Here is a 21919-nt window from a genome sequence, read left to right on the forward strand (position 1 = left end):
AGAGAAAGATGCCAACTGAGAACACTCACTGACACTTTGCAATCACATGAAACATCAGACGGTTTACTAATTTGTATTTAAATATTATAATGTTCTCTATAAAGATTCGGAATTACAATCTAAGATACACCACCTACATTAGTATGCTAAAGCATTTAGGTTTGATTAATTATCTTCGAGCTTATCGTTATTCGAGTAACAGCACTCGGATACGCGAAGAAGATGCAAATTTCCGTCGATTGTTACTCGGTTCTCGATTTTTTGGAGCGTCACGACGTCGAGCCACTTTGTCGTAACAAGATGGAAAGGATCAGGCACCGTCTTCCTCGCGATATCTTCTTCCTTTCTTCAACAGGTCGCGGTCGCAGCGTCACGCCGCCGTGAATCGCGCTTCGCTTCTCGCTCTGATACTTCTTCGCATCTGTTTAACATTGATCTTGAACTCCCTCGCGTAATGGAGATTTTTAAGACAACGCGAATATATGGAGTGCGTTGACCCTCCGGGGCCAAGGGAGACGAGCCGATAATTCCCCAACCGACGGCTCCAATTAGGTTCCGATTAGCCGATAATTCTCAAACGCGCCGGAAATCTCTATTACGTGATCACTTGGAAATTCGATCTTGTGACATTTACCTTTTTGTCGGATTCCGTGGAAACGTGAAAATAACTTCACATTTTACTCTCTATGGAGTAAATACGCGTATAACAACTTAACGGTAATGTGATGGAGCATTACCCGTATCCGCACAATTAGATAGAATTTAATTGGTACAAATGTTCCCGTTATTAAAGATTCTTTTCGTTTTCCCTATACATAAATGTCCATGCTCGAGAAGCGTTAATAATTACGAAAGCCACGCGTGCATCGCGCGGGCATATTTTCGGTGCCAGACAGTTCCGCTTCGGGCGCGGTACGAGAATACTGCCGCACGGGGGGACCAGACGTGTACGTCTATGTAAATATGTAAATACGTAAAGCGTGGCGGGAAACAGTCGGAGTCCTCTCTTCTTTCGGCAAAACGAGAACAGGTTCCCGGCGGCTTTTCTAAACCTCCAGAATGTACTGCCTCCCGACGGATCTTGGCTGTCCGCAGGGAGTTGATTTAGGAATTGCCTGTACGCGATAATTACGGGGGGGAGCCATTAAAAGATCGAGAATTAATTACGACGCCTTCTTTTTCTACGACGTCTCCCTCGTATATTACCTCATACGTTTCTCGTCGTAAAGAACGTTAGAATACCGCGAAGAAGATGTCGTTTTGATTACCGGTACCTACATCTCCACGTATTCTTCGTCGTTCTCCAGTCCTGCGTTTGTAGATTTTTATATTTGACAAGCTTTATTCATATGTAGTTCCCAGGACCTTAAATTTTAAGATTTGAAACATCTTAAATAATTCTTCTATTAGAGTATTCACGTTTTCAAAATCAAGGACGCTATTCTTAGATCAATACATTAGTGATTAGCTTTTCGTATTTTGTATTCTGTGAAGATTTAATAAAATAGACAGAATTTTTAAAGACACTATAATACAATAATTTTAAAGTAGCACACTTGCAACTTTAAGAGACTGATGTGGTATCAGAGAATCTTGCATTCTTAGATACGTGCACATGTATATCTAGGATCGCGCCAGACCCACGTGTTATCTGATTTTTCGAGCTGCGCATCCGAGTACCACACCAATATACTACGTAGGCATTTTACTTTGACTCCCGTAAATTCCGAGATCTCTTTATGCTTTTGAATTGTCGGACGGCAAGACGTGGCCTCCTCGGACACCCGGTATTTTCCGATCGCCTCCGTCCGAGTCCTTTTTCTCCGGATGATTCTCCGAAGTTCTCTCTCTTCTCTTTCTTTATTTCTCTGTTTCTCCCTTTCCCTCTTTCTTTCTCTCTCTGTCTCTGGCGTTGCACCTTGCGCCATAAAGTCCGACTCGGCGTCGCGTCGGGCGGCGTTATGTACGGCCTGCAGCAGCGTAACGTGGCGGTGCAACGCCGAGGCATAAGACAGATGTTGTCCCGAGGAGCAAATAAAACTCGAGGGAAAAGGAAGCGAGACGAGATGACGATGACGGGGAACGGACGGCGACAACGACGACAACGACGACGAGAGCGGAGGCTACCGCCTGCCGTTCCGTTCCACATCCATTACCTTTTGCATCGCTCGAGTAAAAGCGAAGAAACCCGGCCAAGGGAACACGGCGAACTCCGTACAGCGCGCGCAATTAAGAAAGCAATTTAAATGTAGAGAACGTACCTGGTCCCCGCATTCCTTTCTGCGAAATTTAAAAAACGGACCCGACAGACCTCAACTTACCAGCGCGAGTACCGGGTTTTGCCTTCTCGTCGATTTTCTTAAACGGAATTTTTCTCAAGTACCCTTGCAGGGTACTTCGTATCTCGCGGAAGGAGTTACGATCGAAGGATCGTCGAGAGATCGGCATCGCGCGAGGAACGCGCGTTCGCGCGGGGATTGGAAATTTCGTGCCGGCCACTCACGGTGCCGTTAAGCAACGGTGCATCGCGCCGCAATAGTCGTGCGGCGGAATTGTCGCGTGCGACGTATATCGTAAATAATCGCCATCCGAGCGCGGCAGGTCGGATCGATTTAACAGCACGGTAATTCCTTAGCGACGGAAGAGCGTAACGCACGGAGAACGCGCGGTTTCGTGCAGCGCTCGCGTTTTCACGCACGTGATTCCGGGCCCCCCGCCCCCCGCGGCCCCCCCGGTCGATGCTGGCTGCATTCTGCATTCCGAGTCACTGCACTTTCGAGCGCGGTCGCCGGCCGCGCGCTTTCGTTCTCCGAGAATTCTCGCGGAGTGAATGCCGATTATAAGCGTCAACTACTCACCTAGGCGTTATTTAAGATAATCCACGCGCAATCGTAGAAATAATCGGTTCATTCCGCCTCACGTTTCTCTCGGGGAAGAATATCTCATTGCCGGATCGATGGATCATTTATTAGGGACGTCTAATCCGAGACCCGTAAACGCAATCGGTCATGTCTTCGTCTTCTCCCCGCGCCCGCGCGCGCGCGCGCGTGCCTCCTCGAGAGGAATTTATCGACGGGATTTAAGAGTGACACGCACAATGCGCGCTCGCTTACAGCTGCAAAGCGGCGATTTTGTATATGTTAAGTTAACGGTACGGTAACGGTCGTACGCGGATGTTAACTGCGCGATCCTTAATGCTGCCGTAATCGTTGGTCCACTCAAATTACTCGCCGTCGCTATTTAATCGCGTGAGAGATGCACCGTGCCGCAATGCCAGACGCGATATGCGCGTGTTGCATCGCTTCTCGATTAATTGAGAAGCGTATTGATTGGTCATGGAATCGATCCTGCGATTGCTTCCTTAATTCTTTATTACTCCGCGCGAAAGACGTCTCTTTCTCCGGACAATGCTAATCTTCCAATGTAGGAAAATGGGCACATCAAATTTGAACTCTTTGCAATCGAGACATTCTTATACCACATGCGGAATGGCGATATTAATAATTCATTTATTACCATTCGTTTATTAATTTATTACTATTGATTTATTATTCGATATGGTAACAACGTCAAGAGTAATATTATGATGCCATTCCATTGCGAAACTGTTGATATTTCATTATTGCTGTTATGATCCTAATGTGACATAAGAAGATATATGGCACATGAAATATTTAAACCCTTTACAACTGAAACATTTTTATACCATGTAGAATAACGATATTAGTGAATAAATAGTAATTTATTACTATTTGTTCATAAATTTATTACTATTAATTTATTATTAATTAATTGCTATTGAGTTGTAATAAATTTATTATGCGATTTATTATTCAGTATATAGTAAGGCATTCCGTTTTAAAGCACGCTAATATTTCGTGCGATCGATGCGAGATAGGCGTAATCGCAATTGAAATTCTTATATGTATCGAGCGTGCGAGGAGCGCGCCGTATCAACTATAACGGCGTTCGCCAAGTTAATTGCACGGGGACGAGATTTCAGGGTGCCTCCTGACAGTCCTGACGGCGGTCGGAAGGGTGGCGCAGGCGCGAGTCCCTTCGAGAGGCAAACCGACGTGGTTCGGCGGCGATTTACCGGGAGGAAAGACCGAAGTTTCCTCAGTGGTTCCGCGCGCGCCGAGTACTCACGATCGCCGCGAGCTTCCGCAGGATGTGCCCGCGCGAAACTTCGGCAGATCCCTCGACAAGTTGTCGCGCAACGATAGCGAACGACGTGACGAGATCGCTCGATGTATCAACGTGATTAATTACAGCGCTAAATTAACAGAAATTCTACAAAGCGAGCACCGTTCGCTTAATCGGTTTCGTGATTCCATCCACACGGGTATCGAGAGTAATTTATTTGTAATTATTGCCCTCGACACTAATATCGCTTTGAACTTCACTGTAATTCCGTTGGGCATTAGTTGGATATTAATTTGCGGACGAATCGACGATGAATTATGAAACGGGCCTCGTGGATCGAGCGTGCTCGATATTCCCGTTCAGAAGTTTCACAGCCCGGTTCACACGCGATTTAAATAGAGAATGATTTTTTTTCTACCGACGCATTTTGACAGTTAAATACTTTCAGATTTCGAGTCGAACGAATTCTGTGACTTTCGTCGCACAGCTCGAAGTGAATTTATGTCTCGAAATTTTCAAGAACTGATTCAAAGAAGGAAAAAATATTCAACAAATAAAAAAGGGGCATTGAGCCATTTAATATTAATAATATTATTAATATTTAACTTTCACGAAAGAGAAAACGTTTATTTATTTCATTAAATTTACTTAATTAAGGAAAAAAAAGTCAGCTTGTAGAAAAATATATATTTTACTTTTCGTAAAACGTGTTTCTTGCAGAGTGTATAAAACGTTGCGTGCGGATCTTTCCTCTCGAGTCAGGCTCTCGAAGAGGATGCCTATTCATTAATCGTAAACGCGAAGACTTTCCTCGCCTGACTTTTTCGCGTATGCAAACCGGTGGAACGAGATGCTCATCGGCGTGCAACGGGAAAGCCGTTGAACGCGAGCATTCGCGGCAGCCCCGCGATGTTTCGGGAACGATGATACGGGAAAGACCCCGAAGTAGCGAGACTCCGCGGCTGTTTAGCGGCGAGCATTTCCGGGACCCGGCGAGCACCCGATCGATACCTTTATCGGGATCGCCGCCGAGGCCGGTCTAAGAGGTGTTGAGAGTGTGTCGGAGAGGGAAAAAAAAACATGCAGCTACTTTCCAGCTTCATGGGTCGGCACACGAAGCGAGGAGCCTCCTTGAAAAAAGGTACGTCGCGTCGCGGATGAGCGCGCCGGCTCCGATGCCACGTGACGTTTAATTAGCTTTAATCAATCCGGCGCCGGGAGACGAGAACACGTGCGCGAAAATTTCACGCGGGATTTCTCACGCGGTGAAGAGACGAGCCGCGAGATTCGAGCGACCGAGACGGACGTCGCACCCGAATTCAAGAAGTTCTCCGATTCCTTCGAAGAGGTCACGGAGGACGGGCGACTCCGAATTTTACCTCAGCGATAGATAAACGTATCGGCAATTTACTAAACGCGCGCAAGGATAGATCCATGCATGAATTCACCCGTATACACGCTTCGTTAACTCCTCGCTCCTGGTAAACACGAAGGGATTAACTTCTGAATCATGCGGGATGCGATATAATTAATGAAATATATTACGTCGTATGTAGAAGTAATATGACAGGTTATTTATCAGGATTTTTTTTTTAATTGGCGCAGCAAGTTATTCCATTCTCTCGCGACTTAACTCTCGACGTGATGCCTCTTTCGCAAGTGATCCGCATCGCGCAGCATCGAACGGTAAAATGCCACTTACGGTCAGTTTCCGTCAGCGACGTGACGACGTATCCGCGCTACAAGTCAACGGCGAGTAAAACGCTTCGTACGAGATCGTGGAGCGTTTCTCACGTGCGCCGCACACGAAACTATGTAGAACGCAACGATGGAATATTAAGGCGAAGTGGGGGGGGGGGGTGGGCGCATGTGATCTAATAACTTATTTGATCGATACCCTCGGAAATGCCTTCGCGTAGCGTCAGCGCGGAGCCGTTCACGGCTCACGCGATGTGGGATGCTCCGTGACCAGTTTTGTACGGTACGACGATCATCGGGAGCAACGAAATTGCTTTTCGTCGAGAGACCCATCTCGGTAAACCACGTGGTTGTCTTGGCGAGGCACCTGATTTCCGCGTCTTCGAAACACCCGAAGGCGTCACGGCCTGAATATGCGAAATGCGTTAGGTCACCGATTAACGCGTAAGAAAATTCATAACTTTGAGTTCCTCTATACGTGCGCTTCAATTTCTAAATATAAGTTTTACACGACGCGCGGGACTTATGTTTAGTTTATCGATTTTTATTCGTCAACCGTGGTGCGTGGTGGCGCCGCTCCGCTCTTTCTTCCCGCGACACGCGCCGCAACGATTAACACGTAGCGCAACGCTATAATACCGCATTCGAAATGCGAAGCGTGATTCGCCAAATTCAATCTGCGGAAGTAATTACTCTCTTGGCACAGCCGTACGCGACGTCGACCGCGTGAAAGGTTGCAAACGCTAATTCCACCCCACATGCGCCTCCATAATGTCAAGGTCGCATCCTGAATTATCGCCCTCATCCTCGAGCTTGATTCGCCATGGAATCAGTGTGTTACAACTATGTAATACCCTGCGACTGGCTAACTTTGATGTCGCGTAAATAACTTTATCGATTAGAATTTCGATAAGAGTCGGTTTTTAAATAGGCAAAAAAACAACAAGAGCACTTTTTCTAAGCGAGATCTGATCGAAGTTCCTTTTTATAACGAATCAGGCCAATATGAGCCTGCAAGCGCGGATGTTCGCGCGATATCGCAGTGATTTTAATTATCTTTCAATCGAAGCTATTCTCGACCTCTAATCGAATCCTTTTCAACCAATGACCAAACGCGAACACTGTTGTTTTTGTAATTGAGCAAAGTATTAACCAACTTTCCGGTCTAGCATGTTTCAAAGATATATTCAGAATTTTATCAAACGTTCCATAAATATAAGGTGTACTTATGAAGTTAGTCAATATAGAGACACGAGTCAAAGTGCCAAGTAGAAACGATCATTAACCGAGACAGTTAGCTTAACAAATGGCTGGGAGATATCCGCGGGATATGTCACGCGAGTGTATCGGAGTGCATTCCTCCGCAGTAATAACTCTTACTCGTGACATTTGTCCTCGCTCTTTTACCGGCGCGCTGATTGATATGCACTGCAATACAGAGAGTTGCAAATTTATTATAGACTGCAGACTCGCGTTTCTCGCTTGAATCAAATAAAGCTCGATTAACTCTTAGGCAATACATGATTTAAAAGAAAGGCAACAAGAGGAAGCATAACAAAAAAAATAATGTAAAAAATCTATGCTTTGCTATAATAATAAAATATGAAAAGCAAAAATTTTATATAGCAGTAAGATTCTAATTATTCCCTTTTTAATTGAAAATTTTACTAAGCTTGTTTTAAATCACATAAATAATATCGAAAGTTTAACAAATTTATGGCAATATTAATGCTTTAGTTAATATTAATGCAATCAAAGATTTAAAAAAATTTTGATTTAATATTGTATTTAAAAAGGAAATAATTGATTTATTATTATAATTATTAGATAATTATAATAACTAATCTAAATAATTGATCTAAAATATATATAGATAAATTATATATATGTATATATTATATATATATAATGGAAACGCTTATTCGATATATAATTACGTAATCACTCACGCAACATTTTATCTCTTTTATACTATACGTATAATAATTGTCCAAGTTATATTTAGTTGTGCACGAGAATTTAAATAATAAGAGAGAAGTTGTACTCCACAATTTAAAAGGACTGCTTTAAATATAATTTCATACTTGCAATTATATTTAAAACTCCTTATAAAAGATAAATTATATTTCAAGACTATTGAAGAGTCTAGCAAATAATGAATATCCGTGCTCAAATAATCCTTCCATTTAAATAATCAAAATCCTTTAATTAGAAATTATTAGTAGAAATTTAAACATTACTAGAAATTGAAGACTCGCATTCTCCCCATGTATGTCACGCTAAATGCGGTCGTTTAATTCTCACTTTATCTCGACTGCATCCTCTATAAACTGAGTTTAAATCCTCCCTAGATATTACACATCATATATATCTTTATAACATTATGTACATATATGTATATTCTCTTCTTCAGGAAAGCGCGAATCCATCGGAGGCGGGAGTCCTTTTGGTAGTTGGCCGTATTCAACGGGGGGTCCGATCAGACCCCTTTGCAGTAACGTTGGCGGCGGCGGTGCGGCGGGGGGCACCAACATGACACCCGACGACCCCGCGCCCGACGAAGAATTCGCCCTCGCCGTCGCGCAAAAAGCACAGGTACGGCTGTTTATCATCGGCTTTTTGCTCGGTCGAGCCGAATAATAAATTCTTGATAGCGCAACAACCGAGAGTACACGTGTGTGCCGTACTCTCATATGTCGAGTCATTACACGCCGATCAGGAAATAGGCCACTTTTTCATAGACTTCACACTTCTTCTTGTACGTGCGTCGTAAGTACCTCAGTCAGGACTCGTTCATTTCAATTCATTAGCGTGTAAATGGGGCACTGGAGAAAAAGATTTATTTTCCTGATCTTCAATTCGTTAAAAAGTTACGCTAGGTATAATTTTTTAATTAGCGAAGAGAAACACCATGGAGATCAAATTAGGCTACTGGGCTGAAGATTATTGAAAGATCGAATTATAGACCCACTTTATATGGAATATGTAAAGCGTAGAGATGATCATGAAATATTGAAATCCGATGAAGAGCTCGTCGATGAAAATTGGAGCACGCGCTTCTCGCGCTACGAAGCTACAATAGTGTTATTAAATCGTGCGAAGTATACACCGGGTACGTAGTGAGACAAGCTCAAATACCTATTTCTCGCGTGAAACGCTTCTCGAGAGTGCGAGCACGTATATACGTGTATAGCTTCAATGCTCCGTGTCCGCGTGTCCCCGTGTGCGTGGCGGGGTTATTTTTCCAAAGGAGCCCACGCGAGTTGAATCGTCAATTCCGTAAAAGCGACTGGGCACAATGCTCCGTACTCCGTGAAGAAGAGAAGAGCCGTGACGATCTGGCGACGGGTGTTCGCGATGCACGCCTCGTGCGCATCGTTGAACGTTCAGTGACGTTGCCGGCCGCGTTGTGGCTATTGTTGTCGAACTCAACGATTTTTTACGTTCGCCTCTGCGGTTTTAAGCCTCGAAGTCGACCTATTTAAGCTTCGACTGGCTACGTGGGAACGTTTAAAACAGCACGAAGACGTGCATTCAGCTTTGATCTCGATTATGATTCAATTTTGAATGATTTACCGATTTATCTCTAATTTGGGTTTTCAATTTAGTGGAGCATCTCTAATGGAAATTAATGATTTGAAATTGATGATATTGCAGAGCATGGAGCAAAACAGGTTTCACAAACAGAATTAGCCAAAGCGATACGTATGAACGAAGTTATTTTGTATTTTTGATGAGTAAAATATACGATTAATTAGGGAAATTTATGTAAAAATTGTAATTGTAGAGTAATTTAAAGTGTATCTCTACCTATCAAATTAGCAGTAATTTGTTAACTTTGTAGTTTCATTGCTTGTTGATTTCGTGTCGATCAAATTGAATTTTAAGGAGAAGAAACTTCTTCTACAGACCGTGTCTGAAACTGTTTAAATATTCTTTGCATGCTACATAATAAAAACTGTGCGGTATTATATAGTTATATATATCCCGAGATTATTGGTTTTAATTTACATAAACTTTTAATAACACTTTTTATTAGGCAATCAAGATCCAGTTCTGAACATAAATGGCTTTTTCTCTAATTTGATTGCATATCGGTCCTGTTCCACTTATTATTGTTAATAAGTACATTTTACTGCAAAGCTTATTTTTCTTTCAAAAAATTTTGCTCGTATATGTCGAAATAAAATTCCAAAAGAGCAAAACTTGTTTAAGCGAACGATCGATCTTTATTTATTTAAATAAAGCCTAAAAATTAAAAATAATATTGCAGCATAAAATTTGCAGCTTGGAAGATATTACTTGCGCTTTGGTATTTTAGTTCAGAAAAAAAATCGATTCTATATTAGGCAAATGATGAATAATTAAAGTCAAAGCACCTCGTGTACGAGTACTGACTTATTATTCGACGTCTAAATTTATGAATGCAGAACTGAAATTATTATCTGCGTGGGAAGTCACTGAAGTAATGCTTTCCGGCATGGAACTCGTGGGATTTCTCGAGCGATCTTTATCTCGCACTCTTGTCTTAGCTACACTGCCAAGAGTAATTAGCACTCCGCTTAAAAGGCAAAGTCCTTCGAGATCAATTTCGCACACGTGCTGTATTCGAAAGAAGCCGGGTCGTTTGAAAAACTCTTTTCAGATTTAAGGATTCACCAGGTCGTAGTACTCATTTCACTACAATCTAATTAACACGAAAAAAAATTCTTACAAAACGCATTTTCTAAAGACAAGATAGTCGAAGAAATTCGATACGTGCCGCGTTTTGAATTGTTTTTCGCAGAACGACACGGAATTTTCTTTAATTAAAATCTACGTAAATGCGACAAGCTATGACGCAAGACTGAACTATTTCGCCGATAAATAACATTTGCTTTGCTGCAATCTCCGTAAACAAAGAAAATGTAGCTCTCGAAACGCGAAGTTCCATTAAAGCTCGTTCGGGGACCAGCGTCCATACACATTACGACTTCAATACGCTTCTCTTACCATTGGACAACTTTCCAATTAATGAAACGTTCATGATGGAACGGGTCGAATTACTATTGCGCAAGGTTGCGCGTAGCGAACGAGTACGCGCGCACCTTTCGACCTCGAGACGAGAACGGGAGGTGCGTGGAGACCGTGGAGATCTCATCTCTCTCGCATTAATATCGCTCTACTTAATTTTAAGAACGGCGCGCACTTTATTTCGCAGACGCAGAATGAACTGCCCGAGAAAAATCTTGCCCTCTTGAATCTTGCTTCAAAGTTTGTACGTGACGAATTAAAAGTTCTGATTCTTTAATTGCTTAACGGACTATCGAAAAATTATCAGAGCATATTCGAAAGATTTTATTTTTCAGACTACCTTAAAGTGAACAGTTTCTTAACGAAAATATCTCTTTTTTTGGATATTCGGTACGTCTTTTCGCGCAGCTATTTGAATATTCAGCAGCAACTTGCATCGTCTCCTGCTATTTTTATCTGAAGAGAGATATGTCTAAAATTCCATATAAGATTGTAAAACTTTCTTGCGCTTATAATTTATTATTTAACCACCGGGGTTAATGACGTTTTTCGATGACGTCAGAGAGACTTCTTCGGCGTTGCACGCGACGTCGCGTGTGAGCACGTGGGGATCATGTCCTACATCCTAGCAAGACGAAGGTACGACTTCTTGGACGACTTGGTGTCGCGTGACGTCGCTTTCACTTCGCGGGCCCGGGGACGAAAAGATTTTCCGAGAATATTCTGAAATTGCGATATGTACGGTCGTACGATCTTATACCGTCCCTCGCGGGGTAAATTGCTGTTAATGATACGCTGCGAGTGAACGTACGAGCGGACTGTCATTGCGGGGTTGTTTTGTATCGCTAATATTCCTTTATGCTTCTTTACGTCGGGCACGGCAAGGTTGCGCATAATGCACCGGGCACACACCATCTGCCTGGTATTCAGTTTCACGTACAATAAATTTTGAGATATAAGAAGTGAGGAAATCGTATTTTTAAAATCGCACGGATTATCGCGTAACTGTAATAATAAAGTAAAAATAACTGAGAAAGTTAAGGAAGGAAAAAACTTCGTTAATATTTGAAAATATACCGAGAAAAGATTATGATGAAAGATTGATTATTTTATTCAAATTTATATTTATTTTTAGGATATAATTCTTCTCTCGTTTTGCTTCTGATATTTTTAAATTTTATAATTTTGTCAGTCTTTTAATTTTAAATATATTCTCTACAATATGAAATTATAAAAAAGATCATTTAAAAAGAAGGAAACCTAACAATATTAGATTAAAATATAAGAAGAGAGTTAATATAATTAAAAAATATAGAGTAATATACTTCAAGCTAGGTAGAGTTTTATTAAAGATATTTTTCAGTTAATTAAATACGAGATATTAGTGGCGGTATAATAAATGGGAGTGGATGGTTCTCCGTAACATTTTATAATTAAATCTTAAATCAAATGTTTCCGTCTTACGTAATCTACCAAGAACGAATTACCTTATAAACACAGATAGATGACGTAATCTACATTGACCTGGCAGTTTTTAATATTGATGTTAATGCGGTACTCCGAGCGCATTATGCGGCTCGATTACCACGCCGGATTGAGTCGCACGTGTGACGCGAGGGTGTAAGATACGAGGAGCCCTCGAATTTATTTGATACATGCAAATGCATGCGCATGAAACCCACCGGATGAAATATCTCTTTGCAGAGAGATGCAGAGGCAATCCGCACCGCGCTGTATCTCGGAGTGGCACTCGCGATCACCTGGATGATAGGAGCGGCGGGTCTGTCCCTGGCGTGGCTGGTTCTGATCCTGGCACTGGCAACGACCGTCGTTAAGGCGAGGTACTCCCGGCTCCTTCAGACGGAATTGCACCACGAGCTGGCCAGGTTACGCAGGAGACGGGCCCTGTACAAAGACGAGACCGCCGAGTGGCTCAGTCTGCTCCTCAACAAGTGGCAAGTACCGTTTGCAGCAGTTATCGATGAAGCTAATCGCGGGAGAGAAATGAGAGTGCGCCGTATGCCACCTGGTACACGCCAATGCGGTCGTTACATTAATTAAGTGGAGATTTTGAAGAAAATCTTTTTGCTCTTTGTTTATTTATCGCGGCGTTTTATCGCGATTTGCTTGCGAAAACGAAAAAGTCGATTATTACAAGGTAACTTTATATTATGTCGATAATCGCTTTTGTTAACGAGTACAGATTTTTTTGACAACAGCGAAATTGTCGTGCAAGATTGACGGCAACCGCGTATAACGCGTTGACAATTAATAAAAATATAATAGAAAGGAGAACGTCTGCGTCTGAAGAAGTTTATGTATCGTCTAACGTAGCGATTACGTCCATTATTACTGTATATCTCGTGACCCGGGAGCCTCATTCTTCCGTATAGCTGTGATTCGCGGTAATAACGCTATTGTAATGTCAGCGCGGTATAATACGTATACCGCGATTGTCCTCGCATCGAACGGGTGAATGAACTCCTCGTTCGGGAACGAGTACTACATACGCATTTGTAAACATACCGCATTCCTGACGCACGTGGTATAGATGTGGCCTTTCACGTTTCTGCTGCCCGTGCCGCGCGGATAAAATCCTTGCGGCTTTTGCCCCGTTGCCGCTGTCGACACGCGTCGAACCGAACGAGTCGAATCGACCGCGTTTAAATAAATCGCAAAATGCCATCAGGTCGTAAAGTTTGTGGTGAGCTCGCGGGATCTCAAAATAGTGTTGTTTTTTTAACAGATATGGAAAAAAATAGATACTGTGCAATTAAACCTTTCTTGGAATTAAAACTTATCAAAACGTGGATCTCTCTCTGTTTATTGCATGAAATTAAAAACAACAGAAAATGTGTGTAAAAACTCTAGAATTAATTTCTAGTTGAAAAAATACGCGATTTAATTTCGAAAAGATTTATTAGATTAAGAGAAAAGAAAGTACGATCGCATCGACGCGTCCAAGCGATTTTCTTCACACACGCGATCTTTTCCTCGTTTATTGTCAACGGCTAAAAACGGCCGGTGCGGCAAGCGGCAATAGGCGCGTGGAAAGAGTGTTACTTATTTGGATAGTTGATAGACCTGTTCGAGCATTCCTGAACAGCCCCGGCCGCGGGTTTCTCACCGGCCAGCGGGAACATCTACATGCGGGGAAAAAGCGGTGAATTCAGCGCGACGCGCTACACACACACACCGTACGCATTATAAAGAAAACGACGACGGGATCGCGCATGGCGCTTATTTGATCATATGCGAATGCAAGAAAAGTACGATGACTTCGAAAAAATTCCTATGGAAACGAACACTTGTAAAAAAATTCCGTGGTTTCTAAAAAGACCGGATAATAACTTGCGGGCAGACTCTAGTTCCAAGCACGATATTTTAATACGAATATGAAAGCAGTTTCTATTTATTTAAATTCTTCTCTCGGAAGAGACAGTGATATAAAAATTAAAGGTGCAATTAATAATTTTTTTGTAAAATTATGAGAAGTAGTATTTAATTGAAATAATAAATAATAGAAAATTTACTGATAATAGCAGAAGAAATAGTTTTAGAAATTTAATCCACTCATAAAATGTATTTAATGTGTCGTGTAAGAGAAATATTTAACGAGAGAATTCTACACGATGAAACACCTGGAAGTGCCGGACTGATGGGACAGACAAGATGTTATCCAAGTACCCTAAAAAATGACAAGCGCGTGGGCAATCTGGGCACGTGTTAATCTACTTGTCTGTCCTTTAATCTATTCACGAAACCCGCGTGGGTTGTCGAGTATTATGCGAATCGACTCGTTTATCGATGACGAAAATGGGATGTCGTTAACGATAAACTCTGAAAATAACTCGTCCGTTATGGCACCGAAACGTCTGTACGCGTTTTTCACGCTCGAAAGAGCGCTTCATCTGACATTAGATCTGGCCATTCATTTAATTAAACTGAATGTTTAATGAATCGTATCTCATATCACATTCCTCCTCGAGATATCTATCTGTAGAGATTCAATATAAAAGGGAAAAAGATTTTCATGTAGATTGAAAAGACTGTCCGTGTCCGTGATAAAACGAAAACTAGCGCTTGAATTAAAACCTTCCGATAGAACGCAGATTAATATTAGAGCTCTCGATTACGTATCAAATGTTATTTCTTCAGGTGGAGATTTAGCGCTGCCAGTATATTTTCCTTGGCGAAGGAACGATTGGAACCTCTTCTCAATGAAGCCAAACCCGGCATACTAGGTAAAAACACCCTTCGTATATAAATACACGTTTCGCTCGCGACAAGAGAGAAAGAGAGAAAGAGAGAGAAAGAGTGCAAAAAAGTTGGCTAAAGAAATTAATCATCACTCGAAGGATTCCAAATTACTTCGTCGTTTAGCGGCTTCATTGTGACTCTAGAAGAGATACTCGTTTTTCAGGTCCATTAGAATTACGCGAACTCACTCTCGGCGAACAGACGCCGTGCATCACTCGCGTCAGAACACTCGATTGCTGCAGCGATGACGATCTTCCCAATGGCCATCACTTCGGCCAGACTAAATTGTCCATCGAAGCGGACCTGCGGCTGGACTGCGAACAATTCCGCATGCTCATCACCACGCGGTTATTTGGTAAAGGGTGAGGAACAAAGCATTCACCGTATTAAAAACCGTTCGAGAACTTTCCAAACAAAGTCGCAAATATTATCGTCAACGCAAATATTCACTGTTAAATATTAAAGGATGTCATTTAAATCAATACCTTGAGTTAAATAACGTTTTGCTATTTTTAACTTCGACACACCGCGTGTGTCGAAATTTATTATTTAACATAAAACAGTATTATTTTAACTCCATTGGTTTAGTTAAATTAACATTGTTTTAGTGACATTAACGACATATTGAGTAGAAACAGTGGTGACTTTATACTTATATAGATAGTTAAAAATCGACTCGAATTGATAATTTGATGAATTTAACAGTGTTTACTTTTACATTGTCGTGTCATTAATTGCAATTTATTTGTTTGATAAGAATTTAATTTAAGAATTTAATTTAATTTTGTAATATTCCAAGTTTGCTTTTTTACCAGATCATTCTGATCTTACTCATGATTTTCTTATTATTTTCTTATTAGCTTATTGTCTATTCTAAAACAATTTTGTGAATCTTTTTGCAAATACCTCGGCAGTGTGGGGATGGATATCGATCTAGCGGTGGAGAAGCTATCGCTGTCCGGCACGATTATCGTCAATTTAACACTGAACACGTCGGCGCCGTTTCCACACGCGACAGGGCTCAGCGTGAGTTTTCTGGAGAAGCCGGACGTTTGGTTCAGCGTAAGAATCTTACGAGCGGTGCAGATGATGGAGATGCCGTTGATCAAGACCTGGATTCACGCGGTGGTCACCGACGCTCTGGCCAGCTGGCTGGTCGACCCGGGCCACTTGGAGCTGAACCTGAGGGCGCGGGAGCGACCGGGTCCTGGATTGGATTCCGTGACCAGTTCGTTGCCGCAAGGAGTGCTTACCATCGTCCTGTGCCAGAACGGTTGTTCTGGTGAGTGTTCTTCGAATCAAAACTGCGAGTAATCATACGGCTAGGGCTGAGATCCAGACAGAAACGGCTATCGACCGTGAAATTTTCTTTTAGCGTGATTTAGCGTAGTTAAAACACGTATGGTTTTATTCACTATGAATATTCCCGTCAACACGCGATTGTTGTATATGTTATAATGGACGGCGCAAACCATTATTATGAACTATTACAAACTCGTTAGAAAGTCCTTAACTGGCGTTTCTCTATTGCCAGCGAACGTCGCTGATGAGGTGAGATGGCTCGTGGTAACGGTGGGCGATCAAAGACGGATCACCTCGAACTTGAGCTCCACGTGGACCGAGGACGTATCTTTCTTGGTCGGGCCGTTAGACAACGAGAGGATCACCATCAAGCTGAAAGCGAAACGTCTCGTTAGTACAATCACTTTGGCGCAGTTCGAGTTAGCGTTAGGAGTCTACGACTGGGAGAATTCGCAGATGTAAGTCGGCATTGACGGCACGCTACGCCACATCGCCCGAGTATTTCACGTCGATATTTTTCAGTCCTTACGTTATCGGAGTACATACCGAGTTTCTCACCAAATTTAGCATCTCCCGTTAATCCATTCGTTTTTAAATAAATGGACAATTAAGCAACTTTTATTTCTGATTCGATTATTTTGCAGATTATAAACGTTACATAATTCACAAACTAGTTTGACTCTCAAAGCCTACTTTTTCCTTGTTACTTGTTAATTCTACTTGTTTTTGTTCGACAGCGTTGAAACCGTATTACAACAAAAGAAACCGTCCCGCAGTAGTGCTAACATTCCGAGTATCAATGCGCGATTAGAGTACACCACTCTGCCGCACTTGGACCCCGACTTACCGCAGCCAGAATTAATAACCGATAATATGCATCTTGCAGGTATATAAAGAAAAATATTAGTAATGTAATATAGAATATATGAAACGAAGAGAAGCACTTGCAATTTGACGTTAATTGTGAGATAAATAATGATTTCTATGAAATATCCGAATTACATTTCTTTTGTCGCGATCAGTATTATCGTATGAAATATTTTCAGTGTCGCGAGACTCTTACCACAAAGCGCACAAAGCAGGTAAAATAATCGAAGTGTCGTGTAGTGAAAGTTGAGCATGATTGTGTGCAACGTTTTTTGATTTAATTTGACAAATAATGTTTAATTAAACGTACGCTTGATGGTTTTACTATCAAAACTTTTATCAAACAGTAAAGCTTTCAAGCACGCTAAACCTTTCGCTTTTATATTGAAATTTTGTAGACCGTGAAAATTTGTAGAAAGTCTTTGAGTGTTGTATTTTTTTCGTAATGAATTGAAAACAAAGATATATTCGCCTTGTGATGCGTCGTAATTTTCAGGGGTATTGGTGGTTTACATTCATTCCGCTGACAATCTCCACGGCGATACTGTTCAGTGTAATCCTTATTGCATGCTGTTCAATAACCGGAAGAAGGTAAACGCAGTTTATGATGTCGTTGAGTACGTTTGCAATGTTTTAAAATAAAATCTGAGCGGAATATATTAAAGTTCTATGTGGTGATTTTTAGGTGAAAACAACGCATTACATTCGCTCGACCACGTCCCCGGTTTGGGACTGCAGAGCGCAATTTTTGGTGCAGGATTACACGCAAGTGTCGCTGAGCTTCGTCATTTATTCGTGGAATATAGTAAAATCGATGGATACAGACATGCTTGGACTGGCCATGCTATCTCTGTCTCAGGTAATCAAATTCTTCTTGACGAAACGGACGACTCATCACAAGAAATATTTTAAATATGATAGTATTTAAAATATACCTTACAAATTATGGACTTACCTTGTTTTTGTTTAAAATCCTTTAATTCATGCCAAAGTTAATTACCTTACAATGTTGCAAAAAGTCTCCAAATAAAAAGTAATTTTTTTTAAGGACACAACGTGGATCGTTAGAAAGGAACTTACACTCAACGGTTCCAACATCGCCTCTTCCATGACTGTCTCCGTGCTGTTTTATCCTATCAAGAGTGTACAACAAGTGGTGAACAGTCGCAGAAGCAGCCTGGTTCCAACTACATTGGATGACGAACCGAAAATCAAACGGAACAGTCTGCCATGGATGCAACAGGCGGTTCGTTATGAAACCCTACATTTATCCGGAAAAAAATTTCTGTGTGAGTGCTCACTCAAGTCTTAAAATACTTTTAGAAGCTGCTATTAACGCACAAGGACGTCGATCCCGCCTCCTCCGATATATCCAGTCTCCTGTCCACCGGAAGCGGCTTGATGGAGGTAACGTTGTTGCGGGCGAGAGATCTCGTCGCAAAGGATCTCAACGGCTTCAGCGATCCTTTCTGCGAATTGAAACTGAACAACGAGACGAAATACAAGAGCAGTATAAAGAAGAAGACGCTGAATCCTTGCTGGGACGAGAGTTCCATCATGGGCTTGCCGAAGACCGGAGAAGCTTTAGATATCGTAATTACATATTTGTCTCGCACTGAAATTTTATCTCTGAAATAGAGAGATAATTTTTTTTAAATTTGATCTTGTAGCTGTTATGGGATCATGATACTTTCGGCTTGAAGGATTACCTTGGGAAAGTATCACTGACTCTCGACGATATCAGAAAGCTGTCGAACAGCGATCAGTCCCATTGGTTTCCGCTGAGAGAAACCAAGACGGGATCTATAGAGCTGAAAATTAAGGTCTTGTCGGAAGAATGCGAGGTAATATTTGTGGATAACAATATAATTTCAACATTCTATAATTTATCGAGTAATTTCTCGTTATAAATCTTCGCTTGAAATTATTTTTTCTAGACGCAAAGCACGTATGCAACCAGCAATGTCAGCGACAATTCTTCTCGTCTAAACACCGAGCCTGATTCCTTGTCGAGTATCGTGCGAAGGCCTTCCATGGAAAAATCTAAAATACGTCTACACTTGGATCCGGTTGTGCCGCCACCACCTCCACCGCGCACTGTCACCCTCCTGAAGCCAACTACGTCCAACCAGTCCGGTAATGTCACGTTTTAAAACTTATATTATACATTTAACATTTTTCTAGACTTTTAATAAACAGAATGTTGTTCGATACGGCTTCCTAGATAGAATTTCGGTATATTTTCACATAGATAAAATCAGCATCACCAGCAAAGAGTCCAACGAAGTGAACGGGACGCCAAGTTTCTGGATTCCGAAAGTCATCACGGAGTCGGTCGCGAGTAATTCCATTGACGAGGCCGATGCCGCCAAAGTGATCGCAGAGAGACGGGCCTCTCATCACAGCTTGACCCCCAGCCCCGAACAGAGCTTCGGCAAGAAGTTACCGCAGTACAATAGTTTCCGCATGATGAAGCAGAAGGTAAACGCGTCGAGTTATCCAATGATCGAAACGTCAGCTTTGAGCTATTTCGTGTAATTGTAGGTGAAGAGGGGTTTAAAACTTCGTAGATTCCGTTCGGAAGTGACTATAGAGGATAAGAACGATAACAAGGGTATCACGTTGAGCCTGGAACCCAGAGGCGGCGGGGAGGCCGACGCCACGGAGCTCCTTTCGGAATCCGGTCTAGCTCACGCGGTGTCGCAACCAGACATGCTGGGTAGAATACGGCAGCCCAGTCCGCGATTAAGATTGAGGCCGAATGGTTAGTCGATATCATCATACGTGATATTTTAATGTAACCATGCAGATATTTTCACTCCAGATCTTTGTCACTCTTATTAATGCACTTTGTTTACAATTGCAATTTATTAATACACACTTATTATTAATGCAACCTGAAACAGTAAAACTAAAAAGATAAGATGAAAACAATATTTAATCCTTTTTTTAAATTTTTAGTCCTTTTTTTAAAGAAAAATGACTAGAGCTCTCGAATTTAATGCTGAAACATAAAGTAAAAGAGAATTGTTGGATTTTCAGATTTAAAAATTGTCAATGGCACTAGAGAGAAGTATTCTGGAGTGGAAGGGAAGGTTCTTCAAGCGCAGGGTCTCCACGTAGCGCACATCGCCCAATTGTACTGCCGAGTAAAGCTTCAAACGTAAGTTGTTAAGTAATTAATGATGACGACAATGGTTCGCAGGTGATTAAATTGAAGATTTCCAGGAGCACCAGTCCGGATAAGATTGTCTCGCCTAACGGCGGTAAGACCATCGCGAAATCACGACTCCTGCCAGCTATGCCTAATCCTCAGTTCAGCATAGATTTCCATATAGACGGCGACGGTGTACCGAGGCAGGCGTTACTGCTATTTGAGATCAGGAGCGCCAGTAAAGAGCTGCTGGCCAGTCGACGTATAACTCTACACGAATTGCTAGGTATGACATTTTAAGTATTTTCAAGTATGAGAATAAGATATTCTTAATTACGTTAAAATATAATTATGATATATATTATATATAAAACATATAATTAATTATATATAGTACATACAAATTGACCTCATATAATTTTTTTTAATTTTAATTATAGTATAGTTTTATATAAGTATATACATATATTTTAATATCTTTGTTTTATACATTCTTTAAATTGTCATTGTTCATGTGTTTGCGCATATTATATGAGATTCGTTTGAATGCACAGGTGTATCTGCAGCTAGCGACGAAATTCACACGTGGTTGGCGCTGAATAACGGCGCATCACTGGAAGTACAAATCGCTCACGGAAGAGAGCTTAAGAATAAGTCGTCAAAAAAGTTGTTCCGTTCTTGGTCGGTTCATCGGATAGGGAAAATATGAGAGTTAAAGAAAATGAGATGCTGCAGTTGTGTATCTATTTAACACTCATTCATAAAATCACAAGATCTTCTCTTCACTCGTTTCTCGGAATAGAATTTAATTTCGAGAACGCGAATTCCGTCAGCGTTCATCGCATTAATGAGGAGTGGATAAAAATCCTTATTAATGCGAGGAATATTTTTGCAGGTCGATTATCTTTTACTATCTTTTTACAAACTATATAGATAGATTCTTAATATCAAATCCAGCAACTGTATGTATTAAGACTTTAATAGCATTCCATGTGACGTTCATCTCAGTTTTTTTGTACGATTACATTAATGAGAATTCATTATTCAAAATATAATTTTCGACAAAATTTTACAAAATAAATTAAAGAGAGAGATATATATAGAGAGATATATATAATGTTAAGTCCTAATTTATGTATATTATAGATTTTTTAATATTTGCAAAATTTAATACAAAAAAATACATTGAGATATCAATAAGAGATATATTAAAATACCACTTCGTTCATTTATAATTTCTGATATATTACATTTGTACATTTACACACGTATTGCTATTTTATAATACAATATATAACATAAACTGTAATAATATAATAATACTAATAATAAGTGTATATTTTGTATTACTCAAATATATTATATATATATTATACATACAATATTATATATATATAGATATAAATATATTATCAGAGTTTAATTCAAATTGCTTTTATATCACACAATTATTGAACATTACAGATATGAAATTTGTAT

The 21919-nt window shown here is 40.9% G+C and overlaps 1 protein-coding gene and 1 long non-coding RNA gene across 6 annotated transcripts; one reads left to right on the top strand and one right to left on the bottom strand.

The window, feature by feature from the left end:
- The first annotated feature begins 4205 nt into the window (after positions 1-4205).
- Positions 4206-21709, top strand: LOC139821019 (uncharacterized). 5 transcript variants are annotated; one of them, XM_071791723.1, is made up of 21 exons: positions 4206-4345; positions 4867-5287; positions 8258-8439; positions 12562-12812; positions 15016-15101; positions 15281-15479; positions 16032-16399; positions 16652-16877; positions 17157-17305; positions 17466-17501; positions 17783-17877; positions 17972-18145; positions 18335-18532; positions 18610-18879; positions 18957-19130; positions 19224-19422; positions 19538-19767; positions 19831-20050; positions 20329-20449; positions 20515-20726; positions 20995-21709. In XM_071791723.1, exons 2-21 carry the CDS (start codon positions 5227-5229, stop codon positions 21147-21149), a joined length of 3606 nt encoding a protein of 1201 aa, XP_071647824.1. In that variant the 5' UTR covers positions 4206-4345; positions 4867-5226; the 3' UTR covers positions 21150-21709. The 5 variants fall into 5 exon arrangements, with proteins under 5 accessions (XP_071647824.1, XP_071647847.1, XP_071647856.1 ...); XM_071791733.1 differs by having other exon boundaries at positions 4218-4354; XM_071791740.1 differs by having other exon boundaries at positions 4237-4252.
- LOC139821070 (uncharacterized) lies at positions 8829-16165 on the bottom strand. The gene is made up of 4 exons (XR_011734174.1): positions 16024-16165; positions 15306-15431; positions 12540-12762; positions 8829-11580 (listed from the first exon to the last, which is right to left on the bottom strand). It is a non-coding gene; the product is annotated as an uncharacterized lncRNA (long non-coding RNA).
- Positions 21710-21919: the final 210 nt, after the last annotated feature.

Source organism: Temnothorax longispinosus, chromosome 1 (genome assembly GCF_030848805.1).
Source record: "Temnothorax longispinosus isolate EJ_2023e chromosome 1, Tlon_JGU_v1, whole genome shotgun sequence".
Taxonomy (NCBI): Eukaryota; Metazoa; Arthropoda; class Insecta; order Hymenoptera; family Formicidae; genus Temnothorax; species Temnothorax longispinosus.